At 46.5% G+C, this 17,388-nt stretch overlaps 1 protein-coding gene and 1 long non-coding RNA gene across 6 annotated transcripts in view; one reads left to right on the forward strand and one right to left on the reverse strand.

Annotated features, from left to right (window-relative positions):
- The window catches only part of PLCH2 (phospholipase C eta 2), a 323,941-nt gene extending 314,056 nt beyond the window's left edge, over window positions 1-9,885 (forward strand). For 2 of the 4 annotated variants that reach the window (XM_027832321.3, XM_043531627.1), the window contains 2 exons: window positions 1,914-2,253; window positions 6,862-9,885. In XM_027832321.3, coding sequence (XP_027688122.2) covers window positions 1,914-2,253; window positions 6,862-8,606 — 2,085 coding nt within the window. In that variant the 3' untranslated portion in view covers window positions 8,607-9,885. Of the gene's footprint in view, window positions 1-1,913; window positions 2,974-5,910; window positions 5,941-6,861 lie in introns of all 4 variants that reach the window. The other 2 variants (XM_043531628.1, XM_043531629.1) reach the window with 2 other exon arrangements.
- LOC119563959 overlaps window positions 1-15,423 on the reverse strand; it is a 28,170-nt gene extending 12,747 nt beyond the window's left edge. The window contains exons 1-2 of one of the 2 annotated variants that reach the window (XR_006286426.1): window positions 13,623-15,423; window positions 11,547-11,826 (exon numbers count right to left, since the gene is read on the reverse strand). This is a non-coding gene — a long non-coding RNA (uncharacterized LOC119563959). Of the gene's footprint in view, window positions 1-11,401; window positions 11,827-13,622 lie in introns of those variants that run through there. The other variant, XR_005222763.2, reaches the window with a different exon arrangement.
- Between the last annotated feature and the right edge of the window lie 1,965 nt (window positions 15,424-17,388).

Genomic DNA, 17,388 nt, shown 5'->3' on the forward strand with positions numbered 1-17,388 from the left:
CTGGGTACTCATGCAGTAGCCCAGTGCTGTTGTGTCTGGGTTTCCAGTATTACAGGTGACTTATTGAATTGCAAAAACATAATTTTTAATTGACTTTTTAAAAAAACCTTTATTGGGTTTTTCTTCCAGACTGGCCTAGCCTAAATGAAGTGACCCTTTTAAAATAATTGTTTGTTTGCAATATATATTATTAGTTTTATTTGTATTATGGTCGGGCCTAGGGGAAGCCCTGTGCCACGGCATGCAGTACTGCTCTGCAGGGTGACACACAGCTCTCCTCTGAGACTTTCTGCCTTTCCTGGTGGCAGCTGGCACAACAGGAATGGCCTTGGTCCATAGCCAAGGAAAAGGTGGCCCAGGATGAGGGTGAAAGGAAAGAGGCTTGGGATAGTCACTCAGGCTGACTAAATCCATGCTGTCATCACTGGCTTAGTGAGGCGAGAGCTCTGCGAACACCAGTGGGTTAGAGAAAGGTCCACTGAGATGTCCAGGGAGCCTCTGATTTTAAAAAGTGCAGCACAGTGTATAGGCTCACCAATCGGCACGGGCAGCCCCTAGGGACTCTTCCCATTGCTATTTCCCCTTCCTTCTGTCCTGTAGCAGAGCCAGTTACAGGTGTTTGGCCTGGCTGGAGGGGGAATGAACATGGTGCTTGGATAAGCCAGCTACGTAAAACACTGCAGTGAAAGCGGGAAGCTGTTCCCTGGACATGCACAGCTGACGTCTTTATATTGTTGAATGATAGCCTGCACCATTTCTAGGAAGCTTTGCATTGGAGAACCAGGGAGGGGTTAATGGCCTGCCTTAGATAGATACAGCAATGTCAGGTGAAAGAGCTCTAGCTAGGAAGTAACTCACAATACCTAATATTATTTTTTAAGGTGCTCGTCCAGTTCCCATTGAGGTCAGTGGAAGAACCCTGTGGACTGAAATAGAGTTGGATCAGACCCTAATGTCATAACTGTCGCTTGGCTAAGAAGTTGCTGAGAACATTACAGGTGTAATGTTGTCCGTTTATTGAGTGCCATCATTGTGGGACTCAGGACACTGGCTGATCGGGGTAACCAGAGACATTCAAAGTTGCTGTAATGTACATTCTTAATATGTTTTTTACAATTTGGGTTACTACTGTTTAAAGTATTTTTTTAAACATTAAAACACTTTCAGTGTTTGTTAAAATTAAATATAAATTAACTATTTTAAGAAGTTTTATTTTGTTAAGGGAAAGCACTAACTTTACAACAAATTTGTAAGTCTCTACTTACCCCGGATTCCACTGATGAGTTGATTGCCTCTTCTCCCCTCACCCCCAAGTTCTGCTCTGCATCCTCATAGTAAGCCTGTGGGTGTGAATCATTCACACTTGTGGGCACATTGGAGGGCTGACCCACCAGCTGTGCCATGGAGATAGCAAAACAGTACCTAATATTTTGAAAAAGTTCCTTGAAATTCATCGTTGGGAGCCCCAAGGCTGTAAATTTATGAGTACCCCGAAGCTTGCTGCTTTCAGCAGGCATTGGGGCACTCTGCACCTTTCAGAATTCAGGTCCTTATTTAGTGTTTTTCTCTCCAGTATCTTGCCCCTGTGGATTTCCTTGTAAAAGGAGATGTGTAGTACTAATACAAGGATTATTAATACAAGAATAAAGCTAAAAGAAGGGTCATTAATACAGGAATAAAGCTGGTTGGAAAAATTAAAACAACATTTCAATGAAAAACAGCAATGAAATTCTGCAAACCCATTTGCCTTCTCCATCCCCGTCATTTTCCAATCAGCTCCGGTGCTGGGCAGTGACAATTTCACAGGAATTGGGGAGGGGGAACACTCCTTTGCACTTTATTGCACCTCAGGTACTTGTGTGCCAGGGCAGACATGCACATCTTCTATTACGGGGGTTTCTTTTATTTTCCAGGTCAAGCAAGCTCTGGGCTTAAAAGGTCTGTTTCTCAGAAATCCAAAACAGGCCTCACTAGACAGTCATGCTGCTGGTCAGCTCCATCGCAAACACTCCTTTAGCAGCCACATTTTACGGCGGACAGCCAGCGCCCCTACCAAGAGTCAGAAGAAGACCAAGAAAGGCTTTCCCGAGATTGTTATCGACGCCAAAGACAACAGCTCTGAAGGGGCCAGTGAAGACCACGAACTGGAAGATTCTTCGCAGCCTCGCTTTGACAAAGAGCCGGAAAGCTCCTCTCCATCGCTGGCTCCCAGAGAGGGGGCCAACGGAGAGGTACATGGCAAAGGGTTGAAAGGTAAGGCCCATAGTTCTGGTAAAGGTAAAGGCCAAACTCGTACTCATGGGGGTGCAACTTTCAGTGAGCCTACACGGAGGTCCAACAGGGTCCGTCTTCAGGAGCACCAGCAGGAGAAACAGAGCGTCTTTGCACGCTGCGCCGTCAATGGCTCTGGTAGGATCGGAGTGGCAACCAATTGCATGAAATGCATGATTGGTTCCAAGGAGAGCCCCGATCTAGAATGCAAGTGGAGTGACCATGCTACCAGGCTAATTGCTAAAGATATGCTGCACCATGATCAGTATAGCAGTATAACGGGAGACGAGAGGTTAGAACTAAAAAATTGGGGTATAACAGAGCAACCCAGGCCTCGGTCAGATTTGCAGACTTGCAGCAGCCTCGGAACGGCCAGTGATCAACCAAGGAGCACTCAGTCCTTTGTGACTCCAGGGAAGAAAAATGGTGAAACTAAATGTCACGGGATGAAAGGTCATCCCCGGCAGAGGTGGCCGTGCCAATCAGGTGGCAAGTATGGAAGCACTGTCAACTTGGTGACAGCCAGCAATGGCTCAATATCCTCCAACTCAAGCAGTCTAGAGAGTCTTGGAAGCCCAGAATTCCCCAAGCGCTTGTCTGAGAATTCCCGAAGGCAAGTGGGCACCCTTCAGAGGGAAATGAATGCCTTGTTCATTCAAAAGTTGGAGGAAATTCGAAGTAAATCCCCTATATTCTTTACTGGTAAGACCAGATTTTTTTCACCCCATTTGCCTTAGATCACCTCATTGCCTTGGCTTCCTCATAGCTCCTCCCCTTAGAAGCTCCCAGATTTTTATTTTGCCATCATAGCTCATTTTGTTTTTTTCAGTGAAAGAAAAACATTTCTGCATAAATATGCTTTGTTTTGTTCCCTAGTTGTATCTGATCTAGACTGGTCCTTTCCATACCTAGCAAACCATCTTCAGTAGCACATCCATCTGTCGTCCATGAATGTGGAGTGGAGATTTTAATCATGAATAAAGTATGATACTAAGTAAATTTTGAAACTCCCAACCAGAGCATTGCTTAGAGATTGAATTGGAAAAGCAACTGCTGTCCATCCTGACTATTGTCATCCTCATTATCATTATTATCTGTATTGCAGTAGAGTGCACAAGCCAGAGCAGGATAGGGACTTAGTTGTGCTAAGCACTGTACAAACACACAATTAAAGACAGTCCCAGCCCCAAGGAACTTACAATCTAGATATTCTCTATTTCAGCTACTATTTATGGGCTCAATGCAGGATTACTGGGTGAGGTTCTCTGACCTGGGCTACGCATGAGGTCAGACTAGATGAACATAATAGTCCTTTCTGGTCTTAAACCCTATGAATTTATAAACCCCATGACAATGCAGACACTTAAGTACCTGCTGAACTTTAAGCATGTGATTTCAGTGCAACTTACAAACATGCTTTAAAGTGAAGCATTTGTGTGTCTGCAAGGTGGGAGCTTACCATGGATGTCCTCTTTAATTCTCTTAAAGGACACTATCTAGATTAAAAATTATTCTATTTCTTTAAAAAAAAATCTTGCTTATCTTGCTAATGAGATCGTAGATTATTAAAACTGAAAGATTTTTTTTTTCAAACAATACTGTTCCCTGTCTTTGCCATCTGCCATCTTAAGGTTGTATGTCGGGGATTTCTAAAGCAGCTAAGGGAGTTAGACATCCAGGGTGAAATTTCAGAAACACTTAAGTAACTTAGGTGCTTTTGAAAAGATTATTGCCAACTCCCATTAAATTTCACTGCAGTTTATTTCAGGCTCCTTTGAGAGCCCCAACCAAAGCCTAAAGAGCTTCTAGAGGGGAAGCCAAGATGGATTTGCCCTCCATGGATTAGGCTGCTCCTTGTATCTTTTTTAATTTCAGTTTTTAATTTTGCTTTAAATGATCTGCTCTGAACATCTGGATTATGTTTTATCGCCAAGTCACATAGCATGAAATTAAATCAAAACTGTGGAACCCTTTGTATATCTGGATTGTTCATAAGCTCCAAGAGATGCAACATATGGAACCATTTACCATCGTTTGTGCCAGCGGGCGGGAGCCCCACCCCAGCCTCCTAAGTCACTGAAGAAATATTAAGATAGGCTCGAAATTTGATTAAATCCACCTGACTTCTCAAGTGTAGAATCACAAACCTTTAAAAGGATGAAAGAGGCATTTGGATTGGATGTTGATGAGCTAGTGACCAAATATTAGGGTTGCATAAACTGCAAGCATTCTCCGTCCACGTACTATTTCAGTGCACTGTGCAAAGACCCCCAAGGAGCCAATACAGATAGGCTAATCTAACGACACTTCAGAAATAAACGTTGTGTTGGTGAAAGATGCCAGAAAGATGGGACAGGAAACTGAAGGCCCCTGCTTGGCCACAGAATAGGGAGAGCTCTGGCAGCAGCAGTGTGAGCCTTGGTTCTTTTGCCGTGCTAACGGGACAGTGAACATTCAGCCCTCGGCACTTCTGAGCGCCCACAGTGGTATTGATCAGCACCACTGGTAGGGAATTTTTTCACGTGGGTACTTGCCTTATAGAAATTAGACTGAGACACCCTCCCCGACTAGTGGTATATAGGCCACTGAACAGCCATCTGATGCTTCCAGTCACTGAGCTAGGATGAAGTCCAAGCTTAGTATGCTCAGCCCCCACACTGGGCAGTGCCAGAGTCAATGGTTCATGTGCAGGGGATCTATGAAAGGGATGTGCAGAGGGGGAGAAGTCTTTCCTTCCTCCAGCCTGCTGGCTTGGCATGGAGTTGGTATGCAGCCACTAACAGGGTCTAGGGGCTATGAAAGCCCCATGGGTCCTTGCCTGCCCCTAAGCAGTCTAGGAAACATACTGATTTGGGCCTGATCCAGGAACGCTGACATAAATGGAAGCTTTGCCATTGATTTCAGTTGAGCAGATTTGGGTCTTTGGGACTTTTTCTTCTACCTGGGAGGAAAAGGGCTGGAGAGGGGAGAAAGTTGAAGCTACTTACCAGTCCTCCTAGAAACCAGCAAGGTTGACTCTTGGCAGGGCATCTGCTTTCATGCAGCTAGACCACTAGACTGGTCCCATGATTGACCCCAGTCAGCGAGGAACTATGGCTGGAGATGGATGAATGGACAACATCCAGATGACAGCAGGAACCTGCCCCTGAACCTGTCAGATATGTCTACACTTATTGTTGATTTACCTTGCTTCATGCATGCCCTGCTTGTGTGATATGTAGTGCAGCTGTATGCTGAAGTCATGTTCTGCTTGCCCCAAGATAACTAGCATCTGCTGGAAAGCTCATTTGTGCCCAGTTAGTGCTTCTTTTATAGCAACTCCAGAATGTCAAGTAAGGCAAAAATCAGAGGTGGTTTCAGACTCAGGTTACATGTTTCCAAAACTTCCTTGAACAGTTACAAATTTTCCAACTTCTTTTTAAAACAAAAACCTTTGGTCTGGGTCCAATTTATGCAATCCATTGTGTGCTCTGGTTGGTCAAAAATTCTTAGGATCCTACAAGAAATGTATTACTATCTGTGTCTATTTCCCTCTCTCTCCCCACTAATCGATCCTTTTATCTGCTCCTGCCTTCCGTAAATTAACTGGATTTTTTCCTCTGTTCTATCCTACTCCACATGCACACTCTCTCTCTGTAGTTAAGAACTGAAAGGACAAGCAAGTTCAAGGTAACTGTTTATTGAGTGTCGCTGATGCAAGCATTGTGTTGCCTGGGTTCCTTTTTAGTTTCCAGGCATCTTATAACTACCTCCTCCTTGTACTCCTAAACCTGCTGCCTGGCTTCTTTCTGCTGCTTTGCTAGTTCTTGGAGCATGTTTGCATTTTGGTCAGCGGGCAGCCTTTTGTTTGTGTGTTTGGTTTTTTGGCATGATTGTTTTGTATGTCAGGATATACAGGATAAAGAAAATAACCTGAGCATCTGTTTTGTTCAGGCAACTGGCTACTCCAGTGACTTCTCAAGAGTGGAGTGTCAGCTTTGTTTTCATCGGCATGCCTTCGTGTGTGGTCTTTGAAAAATAAATGACAAATTCATTTGTCAAAATAAGGTGGTGCTTGCTGATAAGTAACAAAATGGGCAAATTGCTGAAAAGGATTTTTTAAAAATCATTTGGGTTTTCATCTCCTCCGCTGCCCCTGCACCACCTTCCTCTTGAACTACAATGGATGCCAAACATGTCACCAGCTGGTCAAGCTGCGATCTTCTGACTTTTGTCTCATGCTGGCCGTTCTCAGTGCTGCCGAAGGATAGAACAGTTCAAACAGATGGGGGATGGGGCCAGGGTTGTTTTGCTTCTTTGGATATGTATAATCAGTGAAGTAACATGCTACAGATATGGTCAGAAGTGACTAGTGATTTTTGTGTGTCTCATTGATGCTCATCGCTTTCTGAAGATTGCATGTCTTCAGTTGGGTACCAAACATCACGACGAGTTACTTTTGAAAATCTTGGCCAACATTTCTGACAAATGACAGTTTTCATAGCAAAGGGATATTGAGTAAAATATGCATCTGTAAGTGAATCAGCATTGTTGATAGTTTGATTAACCTTTACGTTGCCCATGTATTTTTTTTTCTCTCCCTCCCATTAGGCGTCTGCCAGCTCTCAAGGCAGAGGTCAGTCACTTCTTTATGCAGCCTAGAAACTATGACCGAAGAGCCCATCGTTGCCAATGAAAAACAACATGCTGGTTCTTGCATCCCTCTGCCTGTTAACCCCAGCAGCGATTCGGAACAAGGGCCTGTGTCTCATCATTCCAGTGAATCGAGATCGGCAGGAAGTAGCCCAACAGACCAGCCTGAGAAAGCTGCTCTTGCTCATGAACCGCAGGCAGGCTTGGCTTCAAAAGACCAAGTGCTCGTAACTCCAGGGACAGCAGCCACAAGCACGTTGGGCCAGGAAGGTAAAAGTAGAAGCACACAGGGACCACTTGAAGATGGGGGTGACTGGGAAGAAACCCATGGTAGTGGTGAAGATCAGTCTGGTTTGGCAGTGTATCCTCAACGAACCTGGGGGATGTTGGCACCGAGTGATACTTCAGTCCATTCCACTGAAAGCTGCCAGAAGCAACAAGACCGTGTATATCAAAGGTTACCAGATGTGAACTGCACTGCCTTATCCATAAGCCAGAAGGATGGTGCCACAACCAGCCCACCACGACCAAGCCACCTGAATAGCAGCACCCAGCCGGCTTTGCCTCTAGATGCTTTCCAGAGACTCCAGCCTGCCTGGGCTCCGGCTGCTTCTGTTTCTCTGACCAGCTCTCACGTATTAGTGAGGAGGTCGAAGAACGAAGGGCACAAGAGTTCTGACTACTCAGCCTTAATGAAAAATCCAAGTAGCCTGTCCCCGGCAGCAGAAGTGTACTCTGATGCCACTGTTCATGACCAGATCTGGAACAAGCTAGATTCCAGCAGTCACCGGGACAGTATGTCTTCCTCCTCCAGCATGTCATCCAACGACACTGTGATAGACCTCTCTCTGCCCAACCTAGCTCGCAAAAGCCTTCCAGACCTAGGTACCCGTCACGAAAACATTGAGACCGTTGCTGTGAGAAAGGGCATGCGCCCCCGGTCTGCTACGACATCTGGTAATGAAATGCCAATAGTGACCAAGAGCAAATCCAATCCCAACCTGCGGGCCAGCCAAACGTCCATTGATGAGCTGCACGCCAGGCCTCTGGCCAGGGTTCCTCAAGATGCATTAGCCTCCATCCCAAGGAGGCATACCTGGAGCAGGCTCTACATGGAAAGTCTCAAACAGTCTTCTGTCAAGTCCAAAGCCCAGGATAAAGCAGGGACCAGCCAGGCAAAATCCAAAAGCCTTGGGGATCTTACCTCCGATGACATTGCGTGCACTTTTGAAAGCAAGTACCGGAGCATCAGCAGGAGCTTCGTCACTAAGTCGATGCGAGAGCAGCGCCGCTCCTCAGGTATAAGGTCCTTGGCCAAGCCCCAGGACCAACTGACCGAGCAGCTGAAGAAGCTGACAACCTTTCAGGAGGAAAACGACATCACCTCCCCCACTAGCCTCGAGCCAGTTGAATCCGAGGAGGAAGAGGAGGGCTTGCTCCTCCGCAGGTCGTCCTCTCGCAGCCAGAGCAGGGTGCGGTACGTTGCCAACCGAGCCAAGCAAGCGCAGGAGAGGCAGCGGCTGCAGAACCTGGGCCAGATCAATGGGAGCCCCATTGAGGAGAGGGGGAACCCTGAGGGAGCCTGCTGCATTGCAAAAGGAGTTTGTACGGATTCAGCTGCCCCCTGTCTGCTGACACCCCAGCTAAAGAGCCAAACGGATTTTAACCAGGACACTGAGGTCTTCTTCATGCTGAAACTCTAATGCTGGGAAACACTGAACAAGGTCGATATTTACATTCCAGTCTGAGCAAAACTTGGAAACCCGAGAGGTGTGAAATGTCCACACGCATGATAACATTTCTTCGCCCCCCTTGAAGATAAAGCAACCAAAGAGATTGGCTGTGAAGAGATGGATGACAGCGTATTGGACATCCAAAATTAGGGCAGGCCCAGTGGAGTCAGCAGTTTGCAGATACGGTTACAGTTTTAAGGGCCTGGGGTTTTTGGGGTGGCTTGTTTTGTTTTGGCAGCCTCTACTCTGGCATTTTTTTCTATCTGACCACCAATTTGCTCCTTCAGTTATCTGTGCACTCAAGCCACGTTGCTTCCGCCTGGCAGGTAAACCTCTGTGTGACACTAGTGGTGCCCACAGCGACTTGCTCCCGCAAAGTGCAGGTCCATAAAGGGAGGCCTGGCTTTCAAATCTGGCCCCTGGCTGTTTTTCTGAAGAGGCTGAGGCAGTCTGAGATAGTAAAAACCATAGTATAGCTGTTTTTCTGTGTTAATAATCCAGCCAGCAGAGTCCACCGCCCAGCCTGGTCTTGTATGTTCCAGTGAAAGTCCCCAATGCCTCATTCTTTTAAGCTGAGGAAGAGAAATCTCTCCATGTTCAGAAGCAGTGCTTTTTAACCCAGTCTGTCTATATATACAAACTGTGTCAAGTTATTGTTTCAGAACCCTAATTTTGGGGGAGAAGGAAGGTGCTCGAAAACAGACAGGAAATGTCTTCTATTGACTTTGTTTAGGTCTGCAATAGTTAAAATGAATGCTACTATTCCTTTGAAAAGAGAATTGACCCTTTTAGGTGAGATTTTAACCATGCTGCTGTACATAGCACCTTCAGGATGAATTTTACTTTTTTCTGTAATGCACTGCCATGCAAGATTTTTGAGCGTATGTTTTAAAAAGATATATATATACACACACACACACACAAATTTTAGGTTAACATATTTAGAATGAAACCCAACCTAAACAGAATAATTTTTTCATTTTTTAACCTTTTTTATTTTTAGATTATTTTTGTCAGGATTATCATTTGTTGTTTGAGACGAGATGTACATTTTATTGGTGTGGGAGGAGAATGTTTGTTGAGATGTGTTTTTAAAATGGAGCTAAAGTTTTAATTTTATTTGCCTAGTCCCTTTTATTGGGGGTATTTTTGTTTTTGTTTGTAACGATTCCTCTCTGGATAGTTCAAAATTTTAAAATCTATTTGTAAAGCCGTCTGACACTACTCAAATAAAAGCATTTAACCTTTTTCAGCTTCCAGACTGTTTAGCTGCAGCCAAACAAGAGAAGTTCCCCGGATTTCTTATGCTCCCGATAAGATTGTTATGGAAATGTGCCTAATTCCCCGTTTTTCACTTCCATGATACATGCCATTTAATGGACCACCTTTCCAAGGTGCCGCCCATTTTGGGATCCCACACAATGTCCATCAGTTCCACCAAAATGCAGCCCACTCTGGTTAGAGGGTGGCCTCCCATTGTGTCACAATATCCTCACAACCGTTATTCAGGGTGTGTGGGTTCAAAAGGGATGGGGGTGCCTCTAGCTGACAATTCTAGGTGGCCCTGTATCTTCCCCCTCTATAAAGGCCTGAACAAAGGACCTAATGTAAAGTCCACTGAAGTCAATGGAAGACTCCCACTGAGGGCACTGAGATTTGGCTCATTCCTGTAGCAGTCCTCAAGGGCTGCCAAGCTGTTCGGTGGAGGGTCTCTATTGCTGCATTGGAGCCTGCGGCTAGAAGGTACGAGATACAGTCCTGGGCAGCTGCAGCCTTCTGGAGCGTTCATCTGTAAGAGCTGTCCCATGCCCACGAAAGCTGCGCGTGGTGAGTAGAACGGGGGGAGGTAAACGTGGACTGTTTACTCTGTGCAGCAGTGGTGGAGGTGAGGTTAAGCTTGACTGAAGAGAGAGTGGCAAACCTCTGCTCTGATGCTGAGGGCCCTTGGTCTTTGCTCTTCCATGTCTCTGTAGGTTTCATACAAAAATGCCCCTCCCACCCCCGTGTGCAGTAAGGTGCATATTGCTCAGTTCACGCTATTTAAGCTGGAAGGACAATCCACCTGCTTTGTGTTGCAGGGTATCCAATACTAATGGAGTCGGATCCACAGATAGTCAGGGTCAATTTGGCCACAAGCATTTCAGACCTGGATATTGGATCATAAAGCCACCTTATCGGATGATCACTAGTGACTTGTTGATCACGATGCATGGAGGGACAGCTTAGGGGGGCTAACTTCTCTGACAGAGCTTTTAAAGTGACATTGAAATGTTATCATAAAGCAAAGTCTAGCATCCTTAAATCTCCCCAGATGGAAATCTTATCACTCCAAATGCCAGTTGGACAAAAGTTTTACTAGACTCCCAGGGCACAGGGACTATGGTAACGCTTATTGAAGTGGCCCAACAGGATCTTTTGAATCTCTGAAGAATAATGCCGATTGGCAAAGTGGAATGCGTGACTTGCCAGGACTCGTCCCGCATTGTCACCAACACAAAGCAGCTCCCATTAATATTCACAAGACACCAAGTTGGACTCTAATGGGCTGAAAAGCTGTATGTTTATCATTTATCATTGGGCTGAAAAGCTGTATGTTTTTTGTACTTAAAACTAGAAACCCATAGAGCAGAGTGTGTCAGTTTAAGAATGTTAATAGTTTATTTTAAGCTCCCCTGCTGGGTTCAGGTAAGGAATGGGGAGAGGCATTTAAAATGCATTTTAGTTTGGGGTTTTTTTAATCTAGTTTCATAATCTGATTCTCTGTATTCAACTGATTAAGTACCTTTTTATTTAACTAATGCACAATATGAAAGTCAGAACCATGAACCACTTCCAGCCACTTGGCTTTTTTCACAGTTATGAAACCTGCATATCATTTTAACACCCTCTGGTTCATTTGGATTTTGTCACCTGCTTGTAGGTCTATAGTAACTGTCTCTTAAGCACATTTGGACAATTCTCCGTGTTCCAGTAAACCCAGGGGACGGTGAATGCTGCAACATAGAAGACTTTTAATGATGTGTTCAAGTATCTGTTCTAGTGGGATTTTCTTTCACGGTGTCTACAGAAGTTTAATAAGCCGCCTTAATTTCTCTCCTCTCATTTAATCTTGTTGGCTAGCACACTGGTTTCTCTGCGTCCTATTCTGCATTCTTGCTCGGTTGGTTGGATGCTGCTGTCCAGAGCTGATCTGCAGATGGAAGTCAGGAAAGTGCTGTCACCCACTGTATTGCCTAAAAAATTGTGGGACAGGTGGGGGAGATTTTCTAAGGTACAAGCGGGAGCCAGGTCCCCAAACCCCACTGACTTCCACTGGGAGTTGGCGGGCGCCTAATTGCACTATGTGCCTTTGATCAATCTCCCCTTCCGTCAATATACCAGCAGACACAATGAAAAGGCAGGCCCTGCCCGATGGAGGTTACAATCGACTTTTAAAAAGGGAGGATACCACAAATAGAGCACAAATTAACTGTCAGATGATGATGATTATTGTAATTAGTAGCAGTCCCGGGACACTCCCTGCCTTGCCAGTATCATTCACTCCCGGACATCTGCAGTAATCAATAATAATCATGAATGATCCATAGCTGCAAACATTCCCGTTCCTATAACAGGTGAAGTGATTCTACAGCGCTCTCTGGCCTCAGAGATCTATCGGGGAGATATAAGAAACTACCCCCATTATACTGTTAACTCCATGTAACAGCCCAAAGCCCTGGCAGATACTGCACACACCTCGTTCTGCTGGGCCCCATTTGGATTGTTGTGCAGTTGAATGGCAAGTGCCAGAGATGGAATGGCAGCAGGCGTTCAGAGAGGGAATAGGCAGCAAGGGCAGGTGAATTCAGCATCCTTCCATAAGGCCAATAATGGAAAGGCCAGAGAGAGGACACTGCCATTCTGCTCTGAGATGTGAGTCCTACAATAGCATCATGTTGGTCCAGTACTTTCCACTGACTTCCAGCTCCACCCTACCTGGTTTACACGTTTAAAAAATGACAACCACCAATCCTGAAACCTCCACTTGTGATCAGAGGTGGAGTTCATTCTGGCTCAAGCATCATCATCACTAATTAAGACCCTGCAGGTCAAATTCCATCCTCAATTACTAACAGGCAAACCTCATTGTCTACTAATTTGTCCCGAAGTCGAACCCGGGCCAGTCCATTGATATCTGAGCATTGGCACAGGGGTAACTGAATGCAGAACTTGGCCTTGCAGATGGAACTGTATTAACAATGTTGCTGTTACTGAGGCACAAGCCAGACTAGTGATACGGGTCAGCTGGGCCCAAAGTAAATAAAGCTACTCCAAGGGCATGTAGAGAGAGAGAGCAGCACGGTGAGGACATTGCACTGGTGAGAGTTGCAGTGTTGTATATAATAACTAAGTGAAGCTCTCCTAATCCACAGGGGCTGGCTCACTCCTCATAGACCCTGGCACCCGCCTGGCACAGTAGGAAATAAATAGTGTTACACATCCATTGCTTTTTATTTCCTGCTCTTTGAGCTTCTGTTGTCTTGCTTTCCATCTCCTCTGCAAATGAGCCACCTGCGCGTGCGGCTGCGGAGTTATTGCATACCAGGAAATGCGTCTTCCCGCCATCCCCAAGCTCAGTGCATCCTCCATTATTAGTATTTGAATTTTCCAGAGTTTGTGACTAACACAGCGTGAGAATGGAACTGTCAGAAGAGAGCAGAAGGCAGCGCTTTGCGCTTCTATACAGCACCTGTCTCCTAAGACTCTCAGACTGCCACAGATGGGTCTGAATCCAAATTCCAGGTCCCCTCTTATAATATGGATCTGAACCTAGACCCAACCTTAAAGGCTGGGCCCTAGGTAAACATAAGGCTGGAATATCCGTCACATCCCAAATCCAAGCACCTCTCCACTCTGAGGAAACTTGGATCTGAGTTTTGTGGGTTGGATCCATTTCTATTCTATGCCCTGTCTAGGTCTTGCAGCATCCCAGGAATGTATTCTTACCCCAGTACTGCAATGGGGAATGGAGGCCTTGAGCAGCTGTGTCTGTCTCCCAGGAAAGAAAATAGGGTCTTCGCCCCCTGTTGCTATGATGCAAAGGGACAAGTGAGTGAGGTAGAATCACAAGAGCAGGTGTGAGGTAATGGGTATCTAGAGTCACCTTGCTGCCCTGCAGGGTTGCCAATGCAAGGAAGTATTTTGCCTCGATGCTGTGATATCACCCACACCTTTAGAACAAAATATTTCATCCCTCTAAACACCAAAAAAGAAATGGTTTGGTCTGGAGCCCATAAGAACGGCCACACTAGATCAGACCAAAGGTCATCTAGCCCAGTATCCTGTCCTCCAGCATTGGCCAGTGCCAGATGCTTCAGAGGGAATGAACAGAACAGGAATCATCATTTGATCCATCCCCAGATGGAGGTTACAATCGACTTTTAAAAAGGGAGGATACCACAAATAGAGCACAAATTAACTGTCAGATGATGATGATTATTGTAATTAGTAGCAGTCCCGGGACACCCCCTGCCTTGCCAGTATCATTCACTCCCGGTCATCTGCAGTAATCAATAATAATCATGAATGATCCATAGCTGCAAACATTCCCGTTTGCAAACAAACCAGACACAGCAGTTGGGTCTTCCCAGGATTCAAAAGCCTTGCTCTGGTCTTCGTCCCTCCTAACTCCTCTTGGTAAGGCATCACATGCACCCAGCACTGCAGCTTGCTGGAAGAGGCAAAAGCATTGCCTTGAGTAGCCAGGAGCCTATGTGGAGAGACAGCAAGAGTTTTCCCTGCCCTCAGTTCTTGCCATGAGGCCTTGCATGCTGCTCAGTTCATTAAACCCCTGCGACTAGGACCAGTGGTTCCACTTTACAAGCTATTTCCCCCTCAGGGTTTGGCTGAGGGTTGGTCCTCCAAGCCCCTCATGTAGCTCAGTGTTTGGCCTTGCTGATGGTGAGCACTTGATTGTATTTTTAAAAACTCATTCTGGCAAAGCACAAACGTGCGCAGCAGCCCCTGGTTGGACTTATTAGCTGATTATCCCTCACTTGCCACCAGCTGTGAAGAATCTTACACATAATTTACATCTTCTTATAGCCCAGAAAATTTCACAGGAATCAGCATAAAGCTGTTTACTCCCCCCCTCCCCAGTTGCTTGGATTCTTGCTTGACTCCTGGGAGCAGAGAGTGAAAAACAAATGGGGGGATGATCTTCTTAGCCTCTTGCAGGAAAAAGGTGTTCGTGCCAACCACAGGAGCTGGGGACTGCCCCTGCAGGGGAGCCAGGAGGAGAGAGCCGTGGCTGACGGCACTTCTCGGGGTTCTTTGACCCTTGCAGTGCAGCCATAAGAATGAGAAAACATTTGAGCGTTTTCTCTCCCTGCCCCTACTTTCATCCACCAGGGTCTCTTGTCATTCCTTGTGCTGTCTGTTCAATGGAGGGCCAGATCCAAAACCCATTGAAGATACTAGAAAGACTCTCATTGATTTCAATGGGCTTTGGCTCATGCACTTGAACTGACCGTTCTGTTATGCAAAGGTGTGTGTAGAGGCAGCTCTGAAGGAGCTGGAGCTGGCCGAGAGGCAGCAGGAGTTTGCTCTTTGCCTTGGTCTCTGAGTAGAGCCAAGGCTGGAGGCAGAGTTCCACCCTAGGAACGGTGGTGGGCCAAGATTCCTGGAAGCAGGGGTGTTGTCAGATGTCACCGGTGTGGTGCTCTGTTCTGTTCAGTGCTGATAACAGTCGGCTGCCTGGGTGTCTTCCCTCTGTGTGCAGCCCCGGCTCTGCAGATCACTGACACAGCAGACCCGAGAGAACCCCCAATGACCATAGACTCCGATAAGGTACGAAGGCACCCGGCCAGGTTTATTGCCAAACGAAACACAGTTTCTCGCTCCCCAGATCAGATGTGTACAGTTCTGCTAGTACATATGTGCTCCCTGACTATGGACAACTCCGTCAGCTGTGGGATTTACCACTGCTCCCTAGGCGTGACAAGGCAACTTTTCAGGGGTAAATTCTTATACACGGGTGCAAACGAGTTACACCTCACTCCTGACGTATTGAGGTACAACCCCTCTCCATAGTAAGGTACTGCCTATCAGCTTGTACATGTTGGTTCGAACAAAACTACTCTAGCCTTCATATTACCCCTTTGCCCCTGTCTTTAGGATGGGTCCGCCTGTTCCTTGTTCTCTGTGTGGAATGTGCGAGTATCGGAGTGTTCTGGTACCATCCTGGCACATGTTTGTACCTCTAGTGTCCAGTACCTTGTAGGTCTGTGTATTTTTGCAGCATCAGCTCTTTCCTTGCCAGCTTCTGTGAGCAGGGCCTGCCTCTGGCTCACAGGTTAACTTTGCTTTATGTTAACAAAGTCTTGACCATTCCTTTAGTTCAGGCTTTAGGCCTCATACCGGGCCTCTGATACAAGGGTTTATGTTTCAGGGCCTCACCTTACCACAAGGGGTTGCCCTGTCCGCTCTCTGACCACCTCATTTCCGGGCTGCGGTACATGTACAACTAAAGCCAGTCTCCACAGCACTGATTTATCGTCTTCTGGGAAGCCACCCTGCAAGGCCGTGGGCATCCGGTACCACCCAACAGAGGGGCGACACTGGACCCTGGTGAAGGGCAGCAGCTCCCTGGAGCAGGAACTGTGCCTTCTAATCCAGGTCTGTAGCCTTCACACTTCAACTGCCTTGCAAGGTGTGTTGCACCAGGTTGCATTGAGTTCCCTATGAAAGGGAAGCTCTGTTCCTGCAAGTGGGTATGAATTTAAACATCCAGGGGTCATGTACCTACATTACCGGGCAAAGCAGCGTTTCTGCCTGGCTAGCACTGCGCTCCAGGCCGGCTCTTTCTGATGTGGAAATTGGTAAAGGAGACATGGCAGGGGCAGGATTTCACACAAATCTGTGTGTGATCAGATATTTTATAGCGTGTTTCAAAACACTGGTGAATACTCCTACAAATTCTCAATCACTTTGCCAGTTTTTATATATAATTATAATAAATTCTTTAATAAAAAAACAATTTAATTTCTCACTTAAACAGTTGGTTAATGAGGGGCAACGAGGCTTCAAATAGTAAGGAGGGCCTCCCCGTTGCCTGACGTGCAGCAAGGAGCACCCAGCAAACCATACCTTGCTTTATCAGCTCGCTGTTTGATAGTGTGCCTAAGGTGGTTGTCACCTTGGTGTCCGGGCGCGCTTTACATGGCTGAAAGTTGGGCTGTTAACATGCAAGGCTAGAGGCAAGACCCGCCTGCTGCAAATCGGTTTTCCCTTGCAAAGACACTGAACTCTCTAGCGGTCGCTGCTCGGAGCCGACCCTGGTTCGTCTGTAAATGCCGTGAGCCCTTTGGTCTGTGACAGCTTGCTGTCTCCTGGCACGTTCTTGCAGCGAGGGGGGTTTATCCCGAGAAGTATGTTCTACACGTCTGATGGTCTCCCCCAGTCTTTGTAGGCCACATGTTGTGGCCTTACGCTGGAAGCCCTTCAGCACAGGGACTGTGTCTGTGTTTGCACCTAGCATCACAGGGTCGTGATGCTGTGGGAAGGCCTGAACACTATGGTAAATAACAGACCTGTCAGACAGCCCAGCCCATAGCCTTAGTGGCTTAGATGTGCCCCGATGAACTTGTATAAGGAGACAAGCCAGCCAGAGAGCGGGAGGGTAAACTGAGGCACAGAGTGGGGGAAGCGCCGTGCCCAGACTTGCTCAGCAAGTCGGTGGCAGAGCCAGAACAGAACCCGAGTCTGCTGAGTC

The sequence above is a fragment of the Chelonia mydas genome, chromosome 18 (genome assembly GCF_015237465.2).
Source record: "Chelonia mydas isolate rCheMyd1 chromosome 18, rCheMyd1.pri.v2, whole genome shotgun sequence".
NCBI classification, from domain to species: Eukaryota; Metazoa; Chordata; order Testudines; family Cheloniidae; genus Chelonia; species Chelonia mydas.